This window comes from Numenius arquata, chromosome 2 (assembly GCF_964106895.1).
Source record: "Numenius arquata chromosome 2, bNumArq3.hap1.1, whole genome shotgun sequence".
Classification (NCBI taxonomy): Eukaryota; Metazoa; Chordata; class Aves; order Charadriiformes; family Scolopacidae; genus Numenius; species Numenius arquata.
The window spans coordinates 26144428-26172217 of NC_133577.1; the positions used below are offsets into that span (position 1 = coordinate 26144428).

Consider the following 27790-nt stretch of genomic DNA (forward strand, 5'->3'; position numbering starts at 1 on the left):
TCAGCTCCAGTTGAGAGAAAAGGACAGACTCAGAATAAAAAAATATGGGGGAGCATGGGATTAAGAGATCATTAAGCACAGATCTTCCTCAGTAGACATAGTCTAAAAAAATGGATGGGAATTTTTATGCTGGATGGAGTCCATGAGCAGAAAGTCATCATTGGTGGAAACAATTGCTTAAATTACCGTTATTAGTACTTTTTGCATGAGTGCAAGCAAACCATAATTGACTCCAAAAAAATAAAGGAAGAGAAATATTTTTCATGGAAACTGAAAACTGACAAGATCCTATAAGTACAGAAGGGCACAAAAAATGATTCATGTGTCAAAAGATGTTGTAAACCTTCTTTATTGTAGATAAGAGGTCTTCAGAAGATGAAAAGTTTTAAACCTGTAATCACATTTTTATTGAGTTTCAGGTGTGAATGTTGTGAAGTGAGCTTTTTCCATTACAGTTGTTCCTGATGCACATAACATTTGATCTGGAAAAGTAAATATGTTCTCAGAGTCTATAGTAGCAGGGAGCAGAAGTCTTTCATTTTTGTAGTGCTGGATTCTACCATCACGAAACATTTAGGTGCCAAGTAAACTCTTCTGTCAGATTAAATTAAAAAACTATACATTTTCATAGACTTGTAAAAACTATAGATGGCTAAAACTCATTGGATCCTCTAGCCCATTTCCCTGCTAATATGAGTTTCCTCTTTATAGTACTTTTCTTCTCCCTTTGCCAGTGTAGTCTTTTTAGTTAGTTTGCCAGCTTAGCATTTTAAGAATTTTCTTCAGATATTCAAACGTGGCCTAAAGGCTGATAGTTCACAGTACCAGGAAATCTTCCCTCCTGCTCATATAAAATTGTGTACCCTTCTTATAACAATATATATAATCCTCCTTTCTTGGAGCTACACTGGTTTATTTTGCCCCCGCTGTCTGTGCATTATTCCCTAGACATGTGTATTTCATTGCTGTGGATAATTTCATTGTAAGATATAGACACAACCTGTGAGAATAATAATGTCTCACTGATTCTGATACGATTTCCAAAATCACTTGCTGCCCTTCAACATTTTAGGTATTTCTCCTGTGCTTGTCATTTTGCTTAAACAATGTTTCCTGACTCTCTTCCCATAACTCAAGGACTCCTATTCCTCAAACTTTTGTATTTTCCTTCTTTAATCTTTAGTTAGTTTGTAGGTATCTTGTACAGATCAAGTTGGCTGAAACAAAACTCTCTATTACACTATGATACAACGGACTTATCTTTCAGCTTTAAGTCTTTTCAAAATGAACTGTCACAGAAATGCACATAAGGCTGTGGACAATGAAGATGTCTAAGGTAAACTGAAATTCATTTATAGCTAAAAATATACTTGTATGAAAAAAAATCTGGAAATCATGTAATGTTTTTTCATTTGTTCAGATGGCAAAACTTCAGTTCAGAAGCTTGAAAGAGCTTTCTGCCTTTGCTGCAACATGTAATATTACTGTTGCTGAAGGAATGTGAAGCCTATAGCTCCCAAGTAGGCTTAAAGCGTTAAGGATGTCAACTGCTATAGAATCAATTGTGAAACCTTAAGCCTGAAATATACTCCTGCTTGTGAAGTTTTCAGTTCACCTGTTAAACAACTACAAAAATAAGATTAATTCAGAATTAAAGGAAAGACATCAGCAGATGAAGACATCTCTCCAAAGGAACTTTTTCTTTTTTCAACTTGTCCAAAATTCAGGGTTAATATTATGAACTACCAAGTTAATCTGAAAAGTTAATATTTCAAATTAATATGACCATGAAGTATAGCAATATCGTAAAAATAACTTTGTCAGAAGGATTATGTTTATAATTATTTCCTGTGTTATTCCACTAATTTTCTTTTAAATTTTACTCTGATTCTGTACCCTTAGTCTCAGATTTGCAAGTGATATTCCATTAGTGAAGTCAAAATCAATTGCATAGACAATTGTTTTGCATAGACAATTACACGGGTGCTTGCATAGTAAATTTTTCTGATCTGCCCTAGTGAGTTTCCCAAAAAATGCTACTGGGAAGCAGTTTGGTAATGTACAGCGACTATCCACTCATCCTGCACAAATATGGTAAAGGAGGGCAGCCAATACAGTGTCCCTTGGGAACAATTCAATACGCATTTTCTTTCCGTTATTTTAGCTTTTGTCCACAATTCACTTGACTTCTGGCCTTGAGCTTTCTGATTCACTAACATATGGGAATAAAGAGTCCTAATATTTCTAGGATGTTTTCATATGAAATTCAGTTCCAAGTATCTGTCAAAAACATATTCGATACGTGTTATAAGTGTGTGTGGTTTATATCTTATATGTGCAAAATTACCTGCTTGGATTTAAGAGTTTTCTAATTCAAATACTTAATATCTGGGTTGTATTCTGGCTTGTTGGGAATTTAGGTGCTGATAATTTTTTTTCTGAAAACATATACTTTCCAAGAAGTAGAAATATTTGCATAAATACTTTCTGTAGGAGTATTTCTTAGCAAAAATTCATTTCTACCCAGACTCAGTAGGTCTTGGAAGTTTCTTGCCTCTGAATATTGAAACAGCTGTAGCCTAGACAGAAATTAAAATGGAACTTGCAGAGATAGTGCATGGCTTAATACTCTCTTATATAGATGCAGAGCGCCGTAAGTCACTGTAGTCCAAATTTAAAGGTGGGCCATAATTAAATATTAGAACGTCAGAAGTTCCTGCAGGAAGGGAGAGTTCACATCTCACTTACCGCCGGTTTCTGGTTGCTTAATGAGCATTGTTTGTTACAAGTAGAATTTGCAAGCAAACTTCAATCATACATGCTGCTGTGATAGAAGTATAAATTTCTTCATAAAATTTTGTAGAACATCAGTAATCATTTTTACTCCCAAACAAACACTGTACTTATCTGTACATTGCAGTCTGAGAATTATATCTGGACAAGAGAACTGTTAGCAGGAGAAATCCAGCCAAACTTGCTACATATGGCTGGTTCCTTTCTGTGCCAGGGAATCCTGTGTGCAAACCTACATGGTCAGAATAGATCTGAGAAGCTTCAGGGATTCTGCTGAAGAGCCCTTGGGGATCTCAGGTGGAGATACAGAGGCAGAAGGAAAAGTAAACAAGGAGCTGGCAGCAAACCAAGAGGAGTGTTCAAGTGAAGAGGGCAGGCCACCCTCAGCACTTCCATTCTTGTCTGGTTTATTTGTTCATTTCCAGCAAAATTCCTTAGCATTTGGTACTCTATAAAAGGAATGGGAAGCTTCTAACCTTTATATAAGGGATCTCCACTATCACCTCGAAAATCCTCATCAGCTAAATTAGTATCCATGAAAGAAGATAGTGAGAAATCTAGTCCAGCCTAACTCCTAAGTTTATTCAGAGTAGTAGGTATTTGCGAATTGCAGGTTCTGCTTCATGTAGTACAGCTGGTGCAATAAAATTAGGAAACTCGGGCAACTGCAAACATAAGTGTGAAGGAGGAATTTGGGGGTGTAAATTGCTTCTTCCTCAGAGTTGCTGAAGTCATATTTAGGGTTAGAGTATTACTAATTTTGCACGTGTGTTCAAGGCAGAAAGGGTAGAAACTGCAAAAAGCTGCTCTCTCCCTATTAGAGCTGAGATGTGGTTCCAGCTGCTGCTCTCTGAGTCAGATGTGTGCCACACCAGTGCTGAGAGAGGTACCAATCTCTTGAAAAGTAGCAATCTGAGAAAAGCCAGTTATTTCTCACCAGCCAATGCACCTTTTGTGCCTGGGTGGAATATACTCTGGAATAATCTTTCATGGAGCAAGTAAGGAATCTCAGTGCAGCCTTCCTCCTCAAGAGGGGAGACAGCTGTCTGTGTACTACAGGAAAGCGCTTAAGTTACAAAGAATTTATTCTTCTCACTTAAAGACACAGAAAACTAATAAATTCTGTAGTAGAAATTCACCGATATATATATATATATATATATTTTGTGTTTCTCACAGAAGAGTTGCAGTTGGATGACTACATGTAGTAGATCTTTGATTCCTCTTCCTTGTTATTTCCCATTTCACTCATGTCATGTAGAAAGCTGCTGTGAAAAAACAAAATCTGGTGTGCATAAATAGTACAAGAAAATTATTCCAGCCATAAAAAAAAATTGATAACCATTCTGTTCTAGTTTCATGAATATTCAATAATCACTAAGAAGACATTCTAGAAGAGTTGTATATGTATATGTGTATATGAATATGCTGGAGTTACACCTTCATCCTTTAGGTAAAGATGTGCCTGTTTCATTTCAAGTCCCTATTTCTGAGACTCAGCAGTCACAAGGGGACAGCTCTGGGCTGTTCACCTGCCACCAGCAGAGGTGGCCAGACACCAGCATAAGGTTGCATTGCAGCAGTGGGGTGACAGAAATGTGGCAGTCTGAGGAAAAGTTTTCCTTCTCGATATAAAGCAGAGCTCCAACACCATGAGCTGGCAGGCTGGCAAGGTTGCCAAGTATGGGTAAGCAACAATTTCAAGGACCTGGGCAGTTGCCCTTGGAAGGAATTTTGTTCTGTCAAGAAACCGCTGCCACAGTATTTGCAGCATTAACTTGCTCAAAAAGGTTAGCCATGTAACACCTTACTTCATTGCAAAAGGTAATCCATGACTTCTATGATGGTGCTTGTTATAACTCTGCTGGATTTTATAATAAGGTTTTCAGTCCGTCCAGGACTATTTTTTTGTCTTTGCTTGGAACAAGTAGTTTGCAGTGTTTAGAGGTACTGAAAAAGGAAAGACAAATTAGCAAATCCTTGAGAGTTTAGGAAATGAAAAATTAATTACATAGACTCAGTGCACTTGTAAGTAATTATCTACAATTCAGAATAGCCTTGCCAATTAAGTAAATGCTTTTTTTGTTTCTACTCAGATAGATCAACTGAGGCACAAAACAGTTAAAAGCCAAGATGTTAAAACAAAGCTGACTCTGTAGTTTGATGTTCACCTTGAGCCATCTTTGGTCTTGGTGTTCTGGACTTTTGAGCACTTTTTATATACAGTAGTCAATAGCTCAGGGTGAAAATCAGCCTTAGCACCTTTGAAAATGATATGAGGGACTTAGTTTCAAAGTCATATAATCACTGTCAGAACTGGAAAAAAAAAAAGTTGACTACTAGACTGAATGGTTGACCTGGCCCTCAGCAGTTCGCGGAATGTCAGATGGCACTGCTCCCTCCCTTCTCAAAAGGCTGTGTGGCAGAATCACATCTTTGGAAGTTTAGCCCTAAAATTATCCCTTTAACTCCTTTCTCCTTAAAACCTGGGACTTTGGAAAAACTTCAGCTCCAACTGGTTATCTGAGGTTTCAAAGCTTTGGTTTTAATTATAATCCAAAGGAGAATGATGTGAATGGGTATGAGTTATAGCTGTAGGATAATACTTGAATGCCATATACCACATGTTAATGGTTTCTAAAAGCATCCATATATAATTAGCATAATCTGATTCTGGCAGTGGACAACATCCCGATATTGTCTCTAATGATTTACTCCTGTATATCATGCCAGAGATTTCTTTCACATCTTTGTGGAGTGTTGATGCTTTAATTCCTTTGGTGATGGTTCTTCTACTTCTTCAGATGGGTCAAAAATCAGTGCTATTGGATCACTCCTTCAGTTTGGGCATTTAGAGGACCAAGGGAGACCCACTGCCTTCTTGTAATTCAGTTTCTTCTCCTGCAGCCTGCTGCAAAGCCTTTTCGGTCGGTACTGCAGTAGCACTTGATGGAAAAATGTTGGATGCTTGATACAAAGCCTTTTGAAAAAGAGACTCAGAAAAACTCTACTTTGAACATTTCTAATGAGATTGTGTCTGCACCTCAGCGGAGTAACAGATAATTTCACATCTATAAGCCTTACAGATAGAGCTGGCCAGAAGGTGTCAGATATAGCAATTTCCACTGCTAAATGCATTTTTCAGGAAATGGAAGACTTTCTCTGGAATACAGCAATTCTACTGAAATTTTAGGTGTGAAAGGGTCTAAATGCATTATGTAGACTACTAATTAATTAACTACGGATATTTTTAAAATGTATATATTTAAAACACTTCACGACATTATCAAAGTAAAATATTTGACACAAATAATTTGTCTACATTGTTAAAATGAAAACCTTCTTGGATTCCAAATAAAAAAAAACAAAACAAAACAAAACAAAACAAAAAAAAAAACAACAAAAAAACCCCCAACTTCTGAATTTGAACCATTGGCTTTTCATTCCAACCAAAAAACGGAACAGTTCCTCTGAACAAAAATAGGGGTTTTCATACCCAGTTTTACCCATAGTCTGTCCTGAGCTGCTCCAGCAATTCTACCAAATGAGTCTTCTTCAAAACTTTCTCTATTCAGTCATGTTTTTATACCATTTTTACACTATAAGTCCATATACTTCTTTGCAGTTTCATGAAGAATCCTGGAAAAAAGTCAGCAGCTGGAAAGCTCTTTGTCAAACTACAGTGTTAGAAGTCCAGGTACTCTCCCGTTGCCTGAAGACATTCGTCAACTACGGCCTCGGGGTAGCTGGAAATCAAATCTACTTTCACTGAGCTAAGAAAATGGCAATTGTCTTTAGCTGTAGCCAGTACTTTTTTCCATAGTTCATAGAGCACCATTTTGAAGCTCTGCCATCAGTCACAAAATTATATGAAAATTAGGTTGTAGATTCTAAAAAGCTTCAGTAGAAAGAAGTAATACTGAAAGTCAGAGAGAAAACATTTTGCACACTGAGGTCTGGAAGTGGCTGGACTTCCTGTAAGTTCAAGGGATTTATTTCATCAGAGACATCAATTATATTGGAGATGTTGGACCAATACCTTTCAGATAAGCTACTGAAATTATGAGGGAGAGGGTTTTTGTGGGATTCGAGAAAGCAATTGTTGCCTTCATATGATTTGTTGAATTCTCTGTCCAGTATATCTTGTCATCCTGCAACCATGCAATGGCTAAAGAGATTAAAGGAGTCCCACCAGGACTCATGCAGGGCTTGTGTATGAAGCAGCTGTATTTGGTTCAGGAGATTTCCTTCCATTTAATGTTTTGAGCAAACTGCTGTCAAATAGTCAGGAAAGGACATGTTGTGGAGGAAAGGCTCCTCAGCATGTACATGTTGGCTGGCCATTCACAGAGGCTGGTGTTGAAAGGGCAAAGTGATCCACAGGCCATATTTTTTGTCAGGGCTACTAAATGTTCACAGTTTGGTCCTCAGCAAAAAGAAGTCATTTTTTTCAATTCTTTTTTCAATGATTACCTTTTCCTCTAGTAGTCTTTTCTAGTCCTCAGTGAACTACATGAGAGGTTAAGGAAAAAACCATAAAATCTATTGAATGAGTTTAGGATCAATTGTGCCATAGACTGGTGGAAATATGTTAGGTTATGAACAATAAGTGTTACTACTTCATTGGGGGTTTTTACCATTTTAGTGTGGAGTTAGAGCGTTTCTGTAGTTAGAGAAAAAGTCCAAATATTAGTAGATGGTGAAAAAATGAGTATGTTACACCTTGCTGTTGGGAGCTTTATATAATAAATTTCCAATATTTTATGAAGCACAGTGTTTTAAATACACTCTGCTGGGCATCAACAGCAATACAGAGTATGAACAGGGTTTATTTCCTTGGAATCTTAAAAGCACCTGTGTAAAAAAAAACATGTCAATCAAATTAACTTTTGTTTTAGTTTTAAAATTGTATAACATTACATTCAGGTTGCTTTATTTTTCAGGCTTATCAGTCATGACTGTGTGTAGTCTCTCCAGGAAACATATTGTCTACAAACATAGTAGATGTAGGCACATTAAATCTGTAGCAGATTTAACTTGATTTAAGAACATGCATACATGAAGAACTTAAATGCTTTTCTGAATGAAGACTGTATTTTAATGACAAGCTTGAAGATCATTATTTTCCTGCTGGGTAGTTAAAATATGGAAAATATAGCAAACAGTTTTGGTGCAGTATATCTTTAATGCAGTTTTGATGCAATTTATTACTGAATTTTTCAGAATCCATTCTGTAAGATACAGTTCTAAACTTGTAAGGAAACAAGCATTTCTATATAGGCAAACATTTGGAAATCATTGTTCCTTTTTGAGTCCATTTTGAATGAAGACATAAACACTGTCCTTCATTTACTATGAGCCAGACTTAATATCATTTTTACAGAAAAAAAAAAATTGAAAAATAATCCTTCTTTGCTACTTTACACCGTATGAACTTATTTGCATCTCTGAGTTATTAGAATAAACCATGAATAAGAACAGTAGGGTTTTATTCCTGTTTTGCATGGATGGAAATGAGCTGCAAGAAAAATGAGAGGTCAATACAAATTTGCAGAAAAGTCATATTAACACAGATATAAGGAACCTCCCAAATTTGTGTATATTTAGAAGAGATTAGGATAAAGATCTTATGGCAAACAGAAGAAGAAAATTATTAAAAAGAAATCAGGATTGTTTGTTATTTAAAAGGCTAAATCCAAATCTATTAAGAGCATGATAGTGCATAGCAGCCTGGAAGTGAAGAACCCGAGTTGTGTAATAGAAGCTTAATGAGGACAGAAGAGTCAGTCCAGGAAGCCTCTGAACACAGGGGACTGTCTGCACTCAGAGCCAGTGGGAGTCTCACATGGAAAAACCTTTGCAGATTGGATTTCAGGCTTTATTGGTTAACAGCAGATACATATAGAGAGATCTTGCAAAGTCCCATGAAATTGAGCCAATAAATGTACCAATTTATTAATCCAGTTGACGGCAACTTTTCACAACAGTGAATGATCTGAATTTCCCCACTAAGTTTGCTTGCACTATCTGTGTCTGTGCTGAACATGAGCAAAAGGAGCAGAATCGCAAAAGGGTCCTGTTGAGGGGCTGTTTTAAGCAGGTGTGACAGCATCGCTCGAGAGCTGTGAAAGTATCACTATTCCACTTGGATTTCTCAAATCAAATTTCATCTAGACGTGCAAACTAAGGTTTGATATTTACCTGGCTTTAAGGAAAAGGTCAAATTAAATAGCTATTAGCTATTTTCTATTAGCTTTAAGGAATTTTCTTCCAAAGGGATGAATATGTCTTACAGAATAATTCACTTGGGACTTGGACATCATGATTAGGTAAATGGATTTTATAGCAATTTATAAAAATGAGGGATTAAAGTCACCTGCAGAATGACACACCAGTGACTCCTGTTAGGAACAGAGTCCAGTGTAGCCTGTTGACTTCTCTAATCATGCAGCATTGCATCTGTGTGTGTACATGCACACACAAGGGACTCTGTGCTTAAGCATATACAGGGGAATATGTTTGAATGAGTGTTTTTATTGGAAAGTGTTGAGTTTTGAACTGGTTTTTACAAGTTCTAGGGAAACAAAAGGGTTAGTTGAGTTATTTGGAAATGTCTTTACATGTTAGGAAAAAAAAATAAATTCCTAAGGAAAGAAGAACCTGGTTGCCATCCATTTCTGATATGCACCTACTAGAGGATTAAGTGATCTGAATTTGCTTGCATTTCACTTCTGTCAATTAAAGTTAAGTGGACATTACAATCAAAATTACTTAATGGAAAAATCTGCCTTGAAGAAACCTTCTAATGGAGAAATTATTTTTTTTTAGATTTCCTAGGTTTGCAATAAGACATTTCTGTTTAATAGTGATGTACATTTTTTTGAAAAACAGTTATGATCTGAAAGGTCCTTTCCAACCAAGACGATTCTGTGATTATAATATTGATATGAATCAGACTGGGAGATGATCAAGTACTTGGTGCAGCCAGGAAAATGAATGATACATAGTAAAGGGAAAGCCCCATGGATTCATTTTCCAATTACTGCTAAAATGAGGTATCCCAGAATCCTGCCCTGTGTGTACATATCCATTATCCCCATACATTTTGCTAGCAGCGCTGATTTTCTCTCCACCTAAGTCTTTAGGGTATGGCCGGAGCTCCCTGCCTCTGGCTAGAGTAAGGTACTCTAAGTGCAATCAGATGAGATTGGGTTACTCAGATTCATGACTTCCAGGTTTGATCTCCTGTTCTTCTGATTGGCTTGATTTCTGCCAAGAAGTTTCAATGAATAAATGAAAAAACCTAGCAAATTTCACTGACATTCTCAAGTGAACTCCAACCTCTCGTATTGTGAGGGCCGTTGTTACTGGGAAGTAATTCTGTGGTACTTACTGGGCAGCATCCCCACGCAGCAGCCCAGCTGGATAAATTGTAGCCAAGTGAAAGCAGAGTGAAGTTAGCGCTGGGGAGCCTGGCATTCAGCTCACGCACCTGAGACCCTGCTGCACTGGCTTCTCATACCTGGGGTTTTTTTGGCACACACAGAGAGTAAAATCCCAGCCTTTCTTCTCCTTGGGATAACAAGGGCTTGCAAACACGTTACTAGCTCTAGAGATTTTGTGCACTGTTTAAGGCACAAAATCCCTGAATCTCTGACTGTGAGCTCCCTGTAGGTCACATCCCCATCATTCCCTGATACTCTTCTGTACTAGAGACTTCTCTTTGCCCATGCCAGCAAATCTGAGTGTGTATTCATGTCTCCACTTCATCTTCTTCCAATGGCCAAATTTTTCAGTCTAAGTAATATTAAGGCTTATTTTAATCTTTCTTTTTTTTTTTTTTTTTTTTTTTTTTTTTACATTACAAAATAAAAGGGGTGAGAAAAGTGCTAAATTACTCAAATGGAAAAAAAGAAATTACAAACAAAGTGTATTGAAATAAACTCAGTGTGAAATCTTGCAGCATTGGAATTAAGGACAATCTTTCCAATTACATCAGCATTTATTATTTCCCAACTCTCACATTTTTACAAGTAGAACAGACATTTTTATTCCTACTTCTCAGAAAAGCTTTTCCTCTTTCTGGTGAAAGGAAAAACAATTATTGATGAGTAGAGAGGCTCTTGTGAAACATTGATTCATCTAGATCCTATAATTCGAAAATTATTTCTAACAGCAAAAAGCTATGTGGTTTATTATGCCTTTTTGAATAAGGTCATGGAAGTGAAACAGTAGAAACTCTCATTTCTGCTCACACTTTGTGTCTCAGAAATTGTTTCCTCTGGTGCACTAATGAATCTTTTTTGGTTTTTGCCCTTGTCTGACACAATTTGCCTCTACATTGGCAAGAAAAGTCACTTCCTCCTGTGAGTAAATGACTGATAAAGGACAGATGAAAGGGCAGAAATGTGTGGGTGGTATCAAAACACTCATTTTTGAGTTTTAATATGCTGCAGCTGCAGATGTGGGACGTTTCCCTTGCAGTTGAAAGCACAGCCAGCATGGGAATATTGATACATTTACATGAATCCTAAAGAGTCACAGCTTATTTGTATTCACTAATAAACTGGAACTGGGCGGATACTGACTGTATGGATACATTTTCAGCTGGAAACATTGTGAAACAGCAATAAAGATTAGCGAAAGGGATTGATGGGGAAACAGACATTTGGAAAAGCATGCTCAGATCAAAACAGGCTACAGTGAGATTTAAGCACTACTCTCCATTTCCAAAGCTAAGGTAAATATTAATACATAGCAGAGTGACTGTGATTCAGAACTGTCCCTTGTGGATACATTTTGCCTTTTGAAAGTCTTACCAGTTCTCTGGCAACAATTAATATTATTAAGTGTCAATAATTAAGTTAGTATTTCTTCCTTCAAGAACTTGGAATTCCTGTATCAATTAATAATTTATCATTAACTTCAGTAGAAATGCAGATAATCTGAATCTCTGAAATTGGGCCATGTTTGCTGATTAAGGGTAGGATTTGTCCCTACTGGAGGTACCCATACACATGATAGCTGGTTCTGACCTAATGTAGACTAAATGCACCTTTTAAAAGTAAACAAATTAATAAATAATGCATGTTTTAATGATGATAAGTAATGTATAGTATTGTTTTAAAACAGTTGTATTCAGGGACCAGAGCAGTGTTGTTTCTTATCTCTCTGCTTAGAATTGCTAGCGCTGGTTTGATAAAAAATTCCAGTTTTATGTCTCCCTCAAACATTATTTGGCCTGTGCAGTCCTAAGAAGCAGAGGCCTGTCTGGTGTAAGTATTTTTGTCTTTGAAAGGAGCCAACAGCCAGTGATTATGGATCCACCTTAGAACAGGACAGAGATACCAAGCTGCCTCATCTTCAAAAACCCCTTAAACACTGCTTCCAGACGTTAAACCACCACACCACCACATCATTGTTTGGCCCCTCTGGTTGGTCTGTATTACAGTGACATGGGTCCTGCATTCCTATTCACAGCTATAGTTCAGTTTACTGATGCGAATTCGAATTAGTTTTCTTGTGCTGCAAGGGAAACCAATACATCCTCCTGATATGAATGAACTCATCCTAATATGTCTTCTTTGCAAGTTCATCCTATTGAAACAATTTGGACAGCATTAAACTGGCAATATAGCCAATATAGAAGAGAAGATAAGACTTCAGGGTAGAGAAAAGGTGAACACTCAGTTTACACTGTTATGTTTTGGAGGAGCTTGAGCATCTTGTATTTTGTGCTCTCAAAAGTCTCTTTAACATTTTTAGAAAGAAATATTAGCAGCTCTCTTGGACCAAAACTTCTGATGCTAAAAACTGCTTCCTTCCTGGTAGACTAGGGATACATGTTGTTTTAACTGACCGCTGATGCGATATTTCTCATCATCTGTAGAGTCATGAGGGATTTATGATATAGAAGTTTTTGTGTATAAGCAACGTTGAGCTCTGCTCCACTACCAAGGGAAGCAAAGCAGGGAACAGTGGTTGTATTTTGTTTGTTTGTTTGTATGTCTGAGAACAATACATTAAAGTGCACAGAAGAACTCAGGATGCAGGATCCTTGTAACTACAAGGATTACAAAAAAATCCCACTTAGCTAGAAAAGCTGCACATGAATATAGCAACTCGGCGCATTCCTGCACTGTTCAAGCTTGCCTGGCTATTGCTGGCAAGAATCATACAACAATGCAACAGCATTTGACTTCCTGAAGACCAAGGTTTTTCAAATGTTAACACAATATTCACATGTTCACCTTCATAGTGACATGGTTATATGCCTTGCACATCACTTCTGGACTGACTCATGCAAATTATTAGTTATCACTAAAATATGAATGTCACTTAAAGAGAAAAGATAAAAGAAGTCAGTCAGGATATGGATTCCAGTCTCTTATCATATTTGAGCACAGATCTGCTTGAAGAGCCAGTTCCAGTTTCGTTCCACGTGCCCTCTCCGCCTGTATTTCATGTGCATACAGATAAATCCAGGCAGTGCATATTCCTTGTGTCCATGTGTTTTTTAAGATACCATACACTCACTCACCTTCAGCAACGGCTGCTCCCCAAGTAGCAAGGAGCTGTTGGGGCTCCCAGGGCAGCCAGCACCAGACTGGGTCTGTTAGCTGCCTGCTGGTATCACCCGGGGTGATCAGTTTATCAGATGGGCCACTGCTTATCTGTGCCCTTTTTCTGCTATGGCAATTCACTGATGTGAGGATAGGTCTGGGAACAAGTTGCTTTTCTTTTTCTCGTCTGTCATTTTTAATGTCTTTTTGCTCTACTGAGTTTTCCCCGCCTCCTTTCTCTCATAAAATGATACTGAATTAAAGAGGTCCCGTGCAATGACTATTTCAGGAGCAAGCGTAGTGGATTTGGTCAGATGCTTGCTCTGCAGCAGCTGGAGAGGCAGGAAGAAGGACTTGTCTCAGATGCTCACATGTTTATCTTTCATCACCTGGCCACAGCTTACTGCACCGAGTCACTGGCTCCTCCGTAACGCCTGGTCTCTTTGGAAACCTGATTCTCTTTTTAGGTCTGTTCTTCATGCTACCGCACCAAGCATCTGCGATCAGATCTCAGTCTCAGCTGAAATGGTGTAAAACTGAAGTAACTGGGTGAGGGATTTTTATTTTTTTTTTTAAATTTATTGATTTAACACAAGGTGTGGGTTTCCTGAAAGTCTGGGTGGCAGTGTGCCTTCTTCCTTCTCTTCATTTATGTCATCACTGGCACTTTTGCTGTCACGCATATGAGAATTAAGGCATTGATTTGTTAATAATATATGCCAAAACAACTCTGTGCATTTGTCTTGCTCTCTAAAATTCTGGTACTATTAGCAGAATCCTTTTTCTTCCCTTTCTACTCTTTGAAATTGTATTTCTCCTGTGACAAACAAAAATGTAGGTTCTTTAGGACAGAGGCATGTTTTCTAGCAGCTCTCAAGCAATTATTTTTTCTTGGGTAATTTTGAATAATTCATCAAGGAACAGCCTTATTTCTGGAGAAGGGGGTTACAAACCCCAGCTCTTCTTGACATCTTCACTCCATTGTACCTGGACTCTGCTCCTCACCATAGCTGTGGTTGTAATAGCCTCACTGTCTTACAGAGTAAGCTATGAGGGCTACCATAGGAAGATGGAGGACTGATGACAAAAAATTTCTGCTCCAACTAAGGAAAATATCTTTTTATTTCAAGCGATTTTGTTGCTACTTTGAGATACAAGAATTCTTACCCCAAAAGGAATGATTGCCAGCATGCTTTCCATGCTGACTTCAGGTTCCCATAAGGAGTTATCAGATTGCATCTTAGTAATCTTTTTACCATGCTCTACCTATTCAGTTGTTTTACCTTCTGTCATTCCTTCCACTGTATTTTATAATCTGTGTTCTTTTTATCTTTATCCGGATTCATGTTGTTTATACAGTGAAATTTCTTGCAGGGCTGCAGGAGCTTTTAACACGCAAGCATTCACAAGCACATGCAGTTTACGCTGATCATTCACCTAGTACCTCGGCCCCGGGTGCAAACCCTAACTGCACCTCTTCCTCTCCAAAGGACATCCCCTGGCCCACAGGGCAGGTTTTTTAGGAGAACAGAGTGACACTACAGTTCAGAGCTTCTCTCTGAACATAGGGAAGCAGCTCAGAAGTTCTGCAAACCAGGAATATTGAATTTAAAATGTCTCTGGGAGCCATTGCTCAGGTCATGCAGGTAAACAAGAGGCAGAGCCTACACTGGCCCTTCTACAGTAAACCTTTCATCCTGCAAGAAATGGGAAGGTAGGGTATCAAGAGCAGCAACTGAGGTTTCAATTTGTCCTTTGCTCTGATGTCCACCAGCAGAAATCCAAAATCGATTTACCTCATCTGGAGTCTGTCCACGGATTGCTGCGGACACTTACTTAATTAAGACTTCTCAGTTCTAGGAGCTTTTACCAACAAGTATCACTATAGGACTGCCAAGAAAGGTTAAAAAACAACAAACAAAATACCCTCCTGAATGGCAATCAAGTAGGGAATTCCTTTCTGATCCTAAAAAAATAATTGGTCAGATAGACTCACAGCGACCTGGAAGTACAGCTCACTGGCAATCCAAAGCATAAAAGTGGCAGCTAAGGGCAGATGAATGGAAGGAAATAGTTAATACTTCGGGAAGCATTAGTACTTCTTTTTTGGGGCAATGGGACTTGGTGAAACCACGTGCAGTGTGCATCCCTATTCTTAGTGCAAGCATTAAAATTCCTCTGACCTTTTAGGGCAGGAAATATTTTTTCTAGGTGCGGATTCTTTCTTCTAACTTTCCACTTCCTTTCTGGAAGTAACGTATTCTACTCGCCATTTGAGCAGCCCTTTCAAAGCTGGGAGAAATATTTTCCTTCTAATTTAGCTAGGACTCCTGATTTTAAGTCTTTTGTTGATTATCCTAGACTGCAATGGGTTTGCAAAATGCTGGCTTTATAGGCTTGAAAGAGCAAATGCAAACAATCATTTTACCTTCCACTTTACCTTCTTATTTTAGAAGCAAAATCCTGTTACTTAGATAGCAACCTTTACAGCTAATGTAATTATATCTCCATGCCTTTCTATTTGCCATGTCAGAATGTATGAACCCTCAGCAACAGCGACAAGGAGGGAGTGCAGAGTACCATGCGTGTGTTAGCTAGATAGTGAGTAGAAAACTGGTAATGTAGTAGATAAATATATAGTTACTGAATTTAAAAATGGCCTTTTTTGTCAATGGAATGGTTTTAACATTTTAGAAGCATGCAGACAAAAAACTGCAAAGATGTAGTTCAAGATGGTTTACTTTGCAAAACTGCATATACAAAAGTTGAGGAATGCCTGTGTGTTACTAAATTCAGCTCTGCAGTGTTCTTTCAAAGTAAGGTTATGTTATTGTATAGATCTACATAAGTCACTCCTCCTGTAGTGTGTGGAAACCCTGTGACAGAATTAGGAATACACTTGAGTTCCACATTTAACTTAACTGTGAGTCCTTCCTTTTTCCTCCTCAGCCTTGTGCCTCCTTTACTACATACATCCTACAACCGTAAGGCAAGAAGGTCTTAAACTCATGCTATGCTGTGCAACTGCAATTAATTGCTGGGGCAGGTCCATTCTGCACACTGAATGAAATCACTGCTTTGTGAATGTGTATTTTTTATACTAGAGCTCATTTTTTAAGGCTTTTGTTCAAAAAATTCAAACTCTTGGGATGTATTTCAAGTAGGCAGAAAAGGCAGCAAAAAAATTCAAGCAAACAAATATAGACCAACCTAATGAACTGCTAGTAGAAAGAGGACCCTGTCACGAGGGTTGCCAACAAGCATTTATGTAGAATAACTCAAATTTTTCTTTAGCACATTCTCCCTCTCTGTCAGGGCTATTTTCATTGGACGTGTCTCCATTTATCTTGCTGTGTAACTCAGAAAAAAACAAACAGCCCCCCAAAAAAGCCACCCCTGCAAAGAAACCCTAAAAAAGCTTACAGCATTGGAGCACTATTTAATTACTTGTCTGTATCTGAGTAAAGAACAATTGCTTTCATGCACTAAAATCTGTGGTGCCTGCTACCACTGATTTCCCAGAGACTTAAAAATTCCTGGCAGCATGTATACGAGGGGTCAGAGTTTGGAATGGGCCATTTTGATTAAGTTGCAGAATTCCGCCAGGACTTTCAGATGTGTCTGTTCCAGGAAAAAAAAAAAAAAAAAGTTAAGTTAGGCTACAGCACAAAACACAGTTTTTGGTAATTTGTCTACTAGTTTGTTTCAGACCAATATTTAGATGACATGCATTTCTTTTAGCTGCTGTCCCTATCAAGGAATAGATATAATTTGGTTTGTTATAATTTCAATGTATAAGCCATAGGCTTTATGAGAGACTAGTAAAATTTTGTTGCAAAGACTTTTGCTTCTGAATAACTATTGTGCCACCTAGTGGGTATTAAACTACACTTTTAAACTGGTGGAAAGATTGACTTAAAATATTCAACTTGAAGGGGACAGAAAATGAAATTACTTTCCAAATAAAAAACCACCCTTTTTGAAAAGGCAGAAAGTCAAAACTGTGGTTTGAGTTTTTATTTATGTTTTTTAGTTTGGGCTGTTTATTTTCCCTATGGAAAGCATTGCCAGAAAAAATATTTTCAATTTTCTGGTTTTAAGTCTTGACAGCATTTTGTCATTTCATTTTCTTCTTGCGGACAAACGAAACTGAGAAGAGTGTGTCAGGTGTCAGGTGAGATTCTTCAACGCTCAGTGTCCAGGCTCTCTGTCGTCTTTGACACTTGAAAAATATTTGTACTGTTTTCCAGTATTCCCTGGTATATTGTGTCAGTGAGCAAACGGTAATAGCAAAAATGTAACTTTTTTATATAATATAATCAATCAATTACTTTGTTTTAAAGCAGTTTTGTTAAAGATAGTAAAGAGGTCTGCTAAGGAGGTCTGTTGTTCCCTGTAAAGGTTCTTAAAGGCTAAAAATCACATTAAATATGGATTTTAAATGCATGCAAGGATTACTGAAAGTAGGACTGGATTACAAATACAGTAAAACTTACTTGTTTTATCGAGCATTGTAATGAGCTCTTCTTGATATTAATTTGCTCGAACATGATTATTTTTTTAGAGAAGGATGCCAAGAGGAGAAATTCACTTAGAAGGCTTGAAATTTTTTTTATCTCTATCTAGGCACATATTTTTCAACACCTATTCAAGGTATTCTAGCATTTAGCAACATCTAGGAGGACAATGTAGTTAACGGTAAGAATTCCCATTACTTTATTTCACATGATCAACATTATAAAGTGACCTTTAAATATCTCATTGTGAGGATTATCTGTGGAGTCAATGGACAGTACTTCATAAAGAGATAGCAGAGCGCACACTGGAATTTTAGATCTTGATGTGATTCAACATCAGAATAAATAACAAAATATTAAGAATATTATGTAAAAAAGTGTATATATATAATAAAATATTGAAATGAAGTCTCTAAGATGGATAGTTTTTTAATCAAATGAAAAAATTTGCACCCCTTATGCATAAACCAGATAATTAAATGGCTGATATTCTTCTTTCATCTCAATCTAATATCATGTTTAAATTCAGCATAGTAACCAACCCTTCAGCCAAACCTTCCTGTCCCCAGATACCTGCAAAGTCAGTGGGTTGCTCAAAGTGAGTAAAACTTTCAATATTTGTTTGTAATTCTGACTACGTTTTGGATGGCATGTCTTTTTCCTCCAATATCAATTAGACAGATGGGATGTAATTCTAATAAAGCTCTCTGAAAGACAAACTGCCTGGAATTTAAATAATTTCCTCTCTTCATGAGAACACAGCTCGTAGATTTAACTGTTTGAGCTGATAGTCAATATTTACTATAATTTTAATTAAGCAAGACCTGATTTGCTCTGGTTTTCAAGCATTCAAAAATTGTAGACACATCCAAGCTCAGGCTTTTGAAGATTTCACTTTATTTTATATAAATTCAGATAATAACCACTAAGTGCACACTCCCGAGAAAGCAAAGTACCATTTCTTCGGCAAGTCTGCTGCTGCTACACGTGATAAAACTTCACTGCCCTGAGGCCATATTGCAAGTCTTCCTCATTTCTGAAGCTTCTCCCTGAAATCATTTTAGAGGATTTCAAGATAGGATTATTTTGAAACTAAAAGTCATGGAGTGAATGACTATTGGCTCACTGAGGCTAAAGAATAAATAAATAATAAATAGCACAGAAATGCTTATTTCAGTAAATGTCGGTATCTGTTAAAATCACTGTTCTTTTAACTATGCAGACTAGGATGTATGTTTATTGTATATGGCAGATCTGGAAAAATTATGGAAGAGAATTATACTGTTCATGTAACACATTCAATCTTAATTGGAAGTCTTAAGTGCAAGGGATCAGAAATACACATCTGGATTTTTGAAATTATAACAGATGGAACGTGTCTGAGAATATTTTTTTTCTTTTCTGGTCCTTGTGGCAACACATTGTTTATTTTTACTTTTGTAGCTGTGTAAATAAGCAGGTGTTTCCACTGAAATCACTAGTCATTGAAACACATTAGTATTCAAAGTTACATTTCTATCATGATATAAAAACCCTCACTGAAGGTTTCTGTTAGGTTCCGGGTTCTCACAGCTTCATAGTACGTGCGGTAAGGTGTTTGGAAGAGCAAATGTTGTAAAAGCAAACACAGTGTAAGCAAGCAAGGCCCGCAGCAGGTGGTGCAGGCACAGCTGGGTGGTGTGAACATAACCCTCTCAGTCCAAGTGAAGGAAATGGTAGATGTTTGGCAAAACCTAATTGGCAAATTAAGCCATGAAGGAGGCTCTTCCCATTGCCCAGCTTTAGATACCATGTTTCCTGGCTGTTAGGTGGGCAGTGTCAGTGCTCCCACTGTGGCATCCTTTCATGTCCCAGCAGGAACTCTTGAGGTAGCATCCCCCTGCCTCTCCTCCCAGGAGGGATGCTCCCTTCTGCTGACTGCAGGGAGCTTGATGCTGTGTATTAGGGGCTCTGAACTCTCTCCAAAGTTATGAAAACAACACATATGATTAAAGAAATGAGTTCCTAGTTTGCTTATGCTAGACCTCACACAGTAACAGCAGCAACACAGTAAGGAAATAATAAACAAATCTAATTCATTAATCATTTTAAAACACTGACATTAAATCTAAGTAATTTTAATAAGCATAAGCAAAATATCTTTTCTGGATGGAAAATGGTAGGGCTTGCCTTGAAGTGTTAGTGGGATATGTTTGATTGACCTTTACCTATATCAAGTTGATAGCTAATTAGTGAAAGAGACAGTCTTTCTTTATAACAAGATTTGGAATAATGTGACAAAAGTATATATATATGTGCAGATATATATGTGTGTATACATATAGATATGTATATATATAAACACACACATATGTGCATATATATGTGCAAATATGTATATACTTTCATCTGCAGATGTATATACACATACTTTCGTCACATTTTATATGACATTTGTATGTATAGAGTCTATATGTACATATATATAAACGTATAAGAGTATATCTGTTGTTTGTCTGTACCTAGTGTGAATGTGTAAGACAGTGGCCAGGATATTTCATAATGGGATCAATTTCTGTGGCTCTGTATTCTCATTCTGCATAGATGCAAAACTATATTGAGTGCAGTATATTTAATAATCAGTATAAGTTATTCATGGTAAACCTGAGATCCTGTTCAGTGACAATTACACCATGATTCCTGTTATCACATACACATTCATAAGGAATCCTGTATCTTGTGCTAGACTAGCTGCAAGTGATGTGAGCTGCTATATAATAAATATAAAACCATGAATGCTAGTGTGAATACTTGCATATTCATGTTTTTCACTTCAAGTTTTTAAAGTTCTTTATTGTATTTTGAAAAAAAAAAAAAAACAAAACCTCTATGTGTGATTTGAAGAACGGGGATGTGTAATCTTGGGCATAATTTCAGGAAAACCTTAAAATTCATATATATTTTTATTTTACCAAATATTAGCTTTGGAACAAAACTAAGTTTAGATAATGGAATTAGGCATTCTAAAGGCTTGGTTTCTTTATGTTAGAAAACAGGTTTATAATTCACTGCATGGAGCTCTCTGCTGTTTAAGCTAATGTGTATACAATAGCAGTGCAGAGGACAATGGAAAAATAAGGTAAGCAATTTTCTTGTCTGTGCAAACAGATGAGATGTGAAATTCTTCAGTCATAACTGCTTGCCGGTTTTAAGCTCACATGCAGCCAAGACCATAGAGTGCCCTCTGACTTCCTGGAAAATACATCTTGGAGCTCTTTAAAGACAGCAAGAAAAAGGACTTCTCTGCAAACATGGAGGTTGTGTGTTTGTGAATAGAAAGGTTTGAGGAATGGAGAAATACAGTAAACTGAAATGCGAAGTATTCACACAACTGTTGAAATACGAAATGAGAGAAATGAAATGCAGTAAAAATGTGTGACAACTGTTCCTAGTCTATTTTATTTTACTTTCTATTTACAGCAATGTGCAATGAGTTAGTTTCTTTCCCAAATTCAGGCTTTTAACTCTGTGCTACACCCATTTATTGAAATTAGTGATAATTTCTGTAACTGCTTTCTCCTTCCCTTCCAATGGGTCTTACGGGGATGTCTGATATCTCGGTCCCTCCAATGGGGCTGGGATCAGAGGTGCTTTGGGAAGGTTGTATGTGAAAGTTTGCATAGCTGTTGCCTGTACTGTGCCTAAACTTTTCCTCAATAATTCTGGGAAGCGTACATTGCCTCTGGTTTTCTCTGGCCTGTACCTTTCATAAGCTCTTAATAAAAAGCAGAGACAAAAACACAAAAAAAACCCCTAAGCCATGGTGAATAGCATAGCAGTAACCTTAGGTAAGTAATTATATATTCTTGGGCTAAAAATAGTTTCCTTTGTTACTCCCTGGCTTGAAATTGTAATGTTGTGCCAATGATTTGTAAACTCTTATCCTGGTATATAAACCCTATAATCATTTCACAGTTGGGTTTGTTTGCCTCACTCAGGCTGTGCTGCACTGTTTGTTTTACCAAAATATTTGTGGCTGCTTTCCCACTTGGTCGCATGTCGTTCTGTCTTTGAGCTTGGCTTGCTGGGCAGGTGCTGGCAGGCTGCACTGCAGCCCACACTCCCCTTTTTCTTGGACCCAGGATGCCCTCTCTTTCCCTCTAACACTTCTTATAGAGAAAGCAGAAAATGCATGGCAGTTTTGGAAAATGACGGAAAACTTAGCTTGCTTTGGCTTCCTAAAGGGAATAAAATCCAGTTGCACTGATCTGATATGTTGTGGTGGTGGTAGTGAGGTTTTTTAATATGCAGATGAACATATGGGTAATACATTTTTTATTTAATTAAACAATTCAATTACAGGAGCTTGCAGAAGAGCCAGGACAGCAAAGGACTGTGCTCATCATCCTGCTAGGACTTCCATTTTATCAAATAGTCCAGTCAATGCAAGTTTAGGCGTCCCTTTATTGCCTGAGGACTTTAAAAAGCTGAGTTCCAGCTTGCAGGATTGCACTGGGCAGCAGGGAACTGTTGTTGCGTTGCTCTCAGACTCTCCTCTTCCTCACATACTGGACTGCTAAGGACTGTGCAGGCTTTCAATGAAACTTAGAGAAATTGCATTCTAGTTCAGGAATGGGAGAATTGACCCAAAAAATAAAGGTTTGGTTCCAGCACTTGCTTATCATCTGAAAGACTGCAGCTGAAGTACTGTTTTCCCAGGCAATGATTCTTTTGAAGCACGGTTTTTCTGAAAGGATTTATTGGTTAATTTACATTGAAACTCCATTTCAAAGTCAACAATTAAACACAATTCACAATTGCTTTATGGACTTAGTGATATAGTGCAGTATTTACACATTAATGTCGCAAGATAATTTGTATATTTTATGTGGTAGTTGTTTTGAACTTCCAAGGCTAACATGTACGTTAGTTTATGGTTGTGTTATGCAATGAAAATGGGAAGTACTACTGAACTGTCACGTATTTTTATTTCTTAGCAATACTGTTATTTCTACCATCACTCTTAAGTGATGTTGGGTTTTGTTCTATGCCCTGTATGAAAGTTTCATATCCTTTATCAGTATCTTCTGCCTGGTCCTCTCCTGTGCATTAGAAGATACCGCCTTGTCTTTTTTCATGAAAAACCAGCATGATGATATCATCACTGTATAAACTAGCCTGTCAGACTTCTCAATCAATACTTGACTATGTTTGGTGTTACCTTGTAGAGCTTTTACAAGTTTGTATCTGCGGAGGGGATGCTTTCTGGATTTCATCCTCTGCTCCCTGTCCCTAATGTCCGTGAAGGAAGGTCTGCACCCTGTAACATTAATAATTTCTGGCATATATTTAGAAAATATCATTATTTCGGGTCTCTCATACTATTCTGGTTTTGACCTCGTCCCATCTGACAGGTCTGGAAAAGATGTCTGCTTCCTAAGTAAAATATTGCAAGGAGGATGGTTTCCAGCAATTCTGTTTGACTCAAGGATTTTTTTTTCCCCACTGTGACAAACCACCATGGCCCATAAACACCTGGCAAGAACATTGTCAACACTTGTTTAAGTGGTTGCTCCACAAGTGAATTGTGGTTTTGTTTCTCGCATGCATTGGAAGGGGAAAGCCAAACTTGAATACTGTTTCACTGTCTTCTTCAAATGTTATTGTACACTGCGTTTCCATGGGCCTTCATTTGAAACTTTTGAGTATGTGGGATCTCCATTTTTATAGACATGTAAGTGAATGTTGTCTCTGGTCAAGGCAAAGGAGTGAACTGGTATAAGTGTGCCTGAGGGGGTGTGAATGAAAGCAAGAGCATGCTTCTCATCCAGACTTCTGCTTGCCTTTTTGCAAATGACTTTCAGCAGACTTTCATTTCATTAGCGTGGGTGGAATGAGTCTATCTCTCTCACACAGTGCAGATTTGACTTCTGCAACTTCTCTGAAACAGTGTGATAGGGATCTGTGAGGACATGTTGCTGTATGCTTGGTGGCTTGAACTGCACCAGCTCCATAGTCAGAAGTAGTATTACGTGAGGAGGAAAAAAACCAAATATGTTGTGTCCCACAGCTTCACTAACAGATGGCAAGAACATGGTGAAATTGTGTCAGAAAATTTCATTTAGATTTTTTTTGGGAAAGGAACAATTAAAATGGTAAAAAACAACATTGAACAATTTAGAGGAGCAGCTTGCCAAATTTTCAGAATGTCTTTTTGCCTGAAATTTTGTGCAAAACTGCATTTCTTTTATATGAACTTTGCAAAGAAAATAAAACTTGGAATGTTGAAGTTTTTTGATAAAAGATAATTTTAATTTCAACCTACTTTGATTTTAAGAAAATAAAAGTTATCAATGTTGGTTTACAGATTATAAAATTCTTACCTTTTTTTCTTTTTAGAAATTGTTTGAGTTGCTCCTAACTTTCAATCTTTCTATCAGGAAAAGAGCTTATTTTAACTCTGAATTCCCAGAGCAATATTTACTGTTGTTATTGTTTTGTTATTATTATGTTCAGATCCTGCATTATATGATGATGAATGCATTAAAAGTGGATTGAATTAGGATAAGGCAGCATCATTGTAACCTTGTCTTTCTATTAATGAAGAGAAAAATTAATATCTCATTAATGCTAGATATCAAAATATTGGGGGGGGTGCTAGTTATTGTGCATGAGCTAAGGGAAAGAATTTTTTGTCTATTTACAGCATATGTCAAAGAAACTGCACCATTTGAAATGGCTTGCTAACAAAACCAAATACAGTTCAAGGGAAGACAGAATTTAAAAATTAATTAAAGAACCAAACCAAAAACTCATCTTCTGGGTAAATCTTTTGGGTAACACCAGTACATTGTGATACTTGTTATTATCTCATGCCATAACATATCGACTCTGGCAGGATTCACTGGAAGGAAACAAACATTTCTCTTTGACAGCATATTTTGTTCAATATTTGCAATCAGTGATGGACTTTTTCATCAAAATTCTTCCTTCTTGATGATATAACTAATATATTACAATGAAACTACTCGGTTGACCACAGAAGTTAATGAAATAAGGAAAATGCAAATTCCTATTCTGAGCATGTTTTCATTTTACATAAGTACTTGGGGAAAAGGATTAAGGCTTAATTATGAATCCCTTTCATGCTTTTTTCCTCTTTTCCTAAAGTGTTTAATGATTGCTTTGGCATACATCTGCCAAACATTTTTTCCTGACTCTAGAGACCATGTTTTCAAAGGAAATTTTAACATGTTGCCCCAAAGACATTTTGAAGTCATTACATCTACAAAATCCTTAGTCCAAGTATAAAAATGTGCATGAAAAATTAATAGTGTCATGTGCAAAAACTGCTAATGAGAACTTTTAGTACCTTTATCAGGTAGCTGAAATGTAGATCTTTGCAGCCTCACAGGTTAAAGTACCTTGGCACAGGGAAATGATGCTGGCTTGTATCTCTATATTTTAAGGAAAGACAGACTATTTTTTGTTTGTCATTAGCTGTAGCTGGAGGCAGCAAAGGCTGGGGCTGTGTTTTCCTAGTGCCAGGATAGCACTGGGGACCAGCATTGATTCAAACTTGCAGGATTTGTGGCTGCATGTGTCTGACATTTAGTTTTTGAAGGCTACAGGATAGTGGGCTGTTGAGATGTAAAGTTCAGGGCAGATCCACCAGGGAGTGTTTTAATTAGAGTTAGGGGGCATTTTAATACTACTGCGGGTTAAAATTCTCCTGGGATTTTGATTCTTCTGTGACTGAATGTTTTTTAAGGAAACATGATGTGATTACTACAAAGAGCTCAGACTAATCACAGCTGTAAGCTGAGTACTACCAGTACACGTTTGACTTGGGATATCACAGACACCTCAGCTTTCACAGATGTGTTTCAAGGTTCTAAAGGGATTTTATGTATGAGTATGCGAATGATTATCTATTTACCTTCTTCACCTGTTCACTTGGTTTTTGTTTGTTTTTTTCCCTGCTGTAGATTATGTCAGAGAGCCACAATGATCATGCAAAATAACAGTTCAGCCTTGCCCCTGCTTTCAAATGTGAGCTCCTTCTGGAAGAGAGATTCACACGGACCGGGACTACTTGATGAAGCAGCGTCACTCATTGGTAGCTATGATTTCCCTCAGACCACAGAGAGTTTTCCCTTCTCCACTGTGGAATCAACAAACATGTCCCTAAATGCCACAAGCAAAGACCCTCTGGGTGGACACACTGTCTGGCAAGTAGTTTTGATTGCTTTCCTCACTGGGATCCTTGCACTGGTGACCATCATAGGAAACATCCTGGTGATTGTTGCATTTAAGGTTAACAAGCAACTGAAAACAGTCAACAACTACTTCTTGCTGAGTCTTGCTTGTGCAGATTTGATCATCGGTGTTATTTCCATGAATCTTTATACCACATACATTATCATGGACCACTGGGCTTTGGGAAACTTGGCCTGTGATCTTTGGCTCTCCATTGACTACGTTGCCAGTAATGCCTCTGTCATGAATCTCCTTGTTATAAGTTTTGACAGGTATTTCTCCATCACTAGGCCGCTTACGTACAGAGCCAAACGAACAACCAAAAGGGCTGGGGTGATGATTGGTTTAGCATGGATCATCTCTTTTGTTCTTTGGGCCCCTGCCATCTTGTTCTGGCAGTATTTTGTTGGGGAGAGGACTGTGCCTCCTGATGAATGTTTCATCCAGTTTCTAACTGAACCTATCATCACTTTTGGCACTGCCATAGCTGCCTTTTACTTGCCAGTGACCATTATGAGTATTTTGTATTGGAGAATCTACAAGGAGACTGAGAAACGCACCAAAGAGTTAGCAGGGCTACAGGCTTCCGGCAGCGAGGCAGAAGCAGCACGCTTTGTACACCAGACAGGCAGCTCCCGGAGCTGCAGCAGCTACGAGCTGCAACGGCAGAGCATGAAGCGCTCCACCCGAAGGAAATACAGACGCTGCCACTTCTGGCTCACAATGAAGAGCTGGGAACCCAATGCAGACCAGGGGGACCAAGAGCACAGCAGCAGCGACAGCTGGAACAACAACGACGCTGCTGCCTCGCTTGAAAATTCAGCCTCCTCTGATGAAGAAGACATCGCTGCAGAGACCAGAGCCATCTATTCGATTGTGCTGAAGCTTCCTGGTCACAGTGCCATCCTCAATTCCACGAAACTGCCCTCCTCAGAAGATTTGCAGGAGTCAGGGGACGAACTGCAGAAATCCGACACAGAATCAAAGGAAAAGAAACCTAAAAAATTGCACCCTCCCAAAAGTGTTCAGGATGGTGGAAATTTCCAAAAGAGTTTTTCTAAGCTTCCAATTCAGCCAGGGTCAGCAGAGACAACCACAGCTTCTGATGGCATCTCGTCAGTGACCAAGGCATCTGCAGCCCTACCCTTGTCCTTCAAGGAAGCAACCCTGGCAAAAAAGTTTGCCTTGAAGACCAGAAGTCAGATCACAAAGCGAAAACGAATGTCACTTATCAAAGAAAAGAAAGCGGCACAGACACTCAGTGCCATTTTGTTTGCCTTCATCATTACCTGGACCCCATATAACATCATGGTTCTGGTGAACACCTTTTGCAGATGTATCCCCAAAACTTTCTGGAACCTGGGGTACTGGCTTTGCTATATCAATAGCACGGTGAACCCTGTGTGCTACGCACTGTGTAACAAAACATTCAGAAACACTTTCAAGATGCTACTGCTGTGCCAGTGTGACAAACGAAAACGACGCAAACAGCAGTATCAGCAAAGGCAGTCCGTCATTTTTCATAAGCGGATCCCTAGGGAGGCTTCTTAGAATAGTATTTTTTAAACAATTTCAAAAAATAACGAAGCAGGAATGGGATGGGACGGGACAGGATTGGACAAGATGGGATGGGATGGGATGGGATGGGATGGGATGGGATGGGATGGGATGGGATGGGGT

At 38.0% G+C, this 27790-nt stretch overlaps 1 protein-coding gene across 1 annotated transcript in view; it reads left to right on the forward strand.

Moving 5' to 3' along the window:
• The window catches only part of CHRM3 (cholinergic receptor muscarinic 3), a 125558-nt gene extending 97897 nt beyond the window's left edge, over positions 1–27661 (forward strand). The window contains exon 2 of the mRNA XM_074168438.1: positions 25840–27661. Within this exon, the coding sequence (XP_074024539.1) occupies positions 25840–27661 (1822 nt within the window). The remainder of the gene's footprint in view (positions 1–25839) is intronic.
• The last annotated feature ends 129 nt before the right edge of the window (positions 27662–27790 follow it).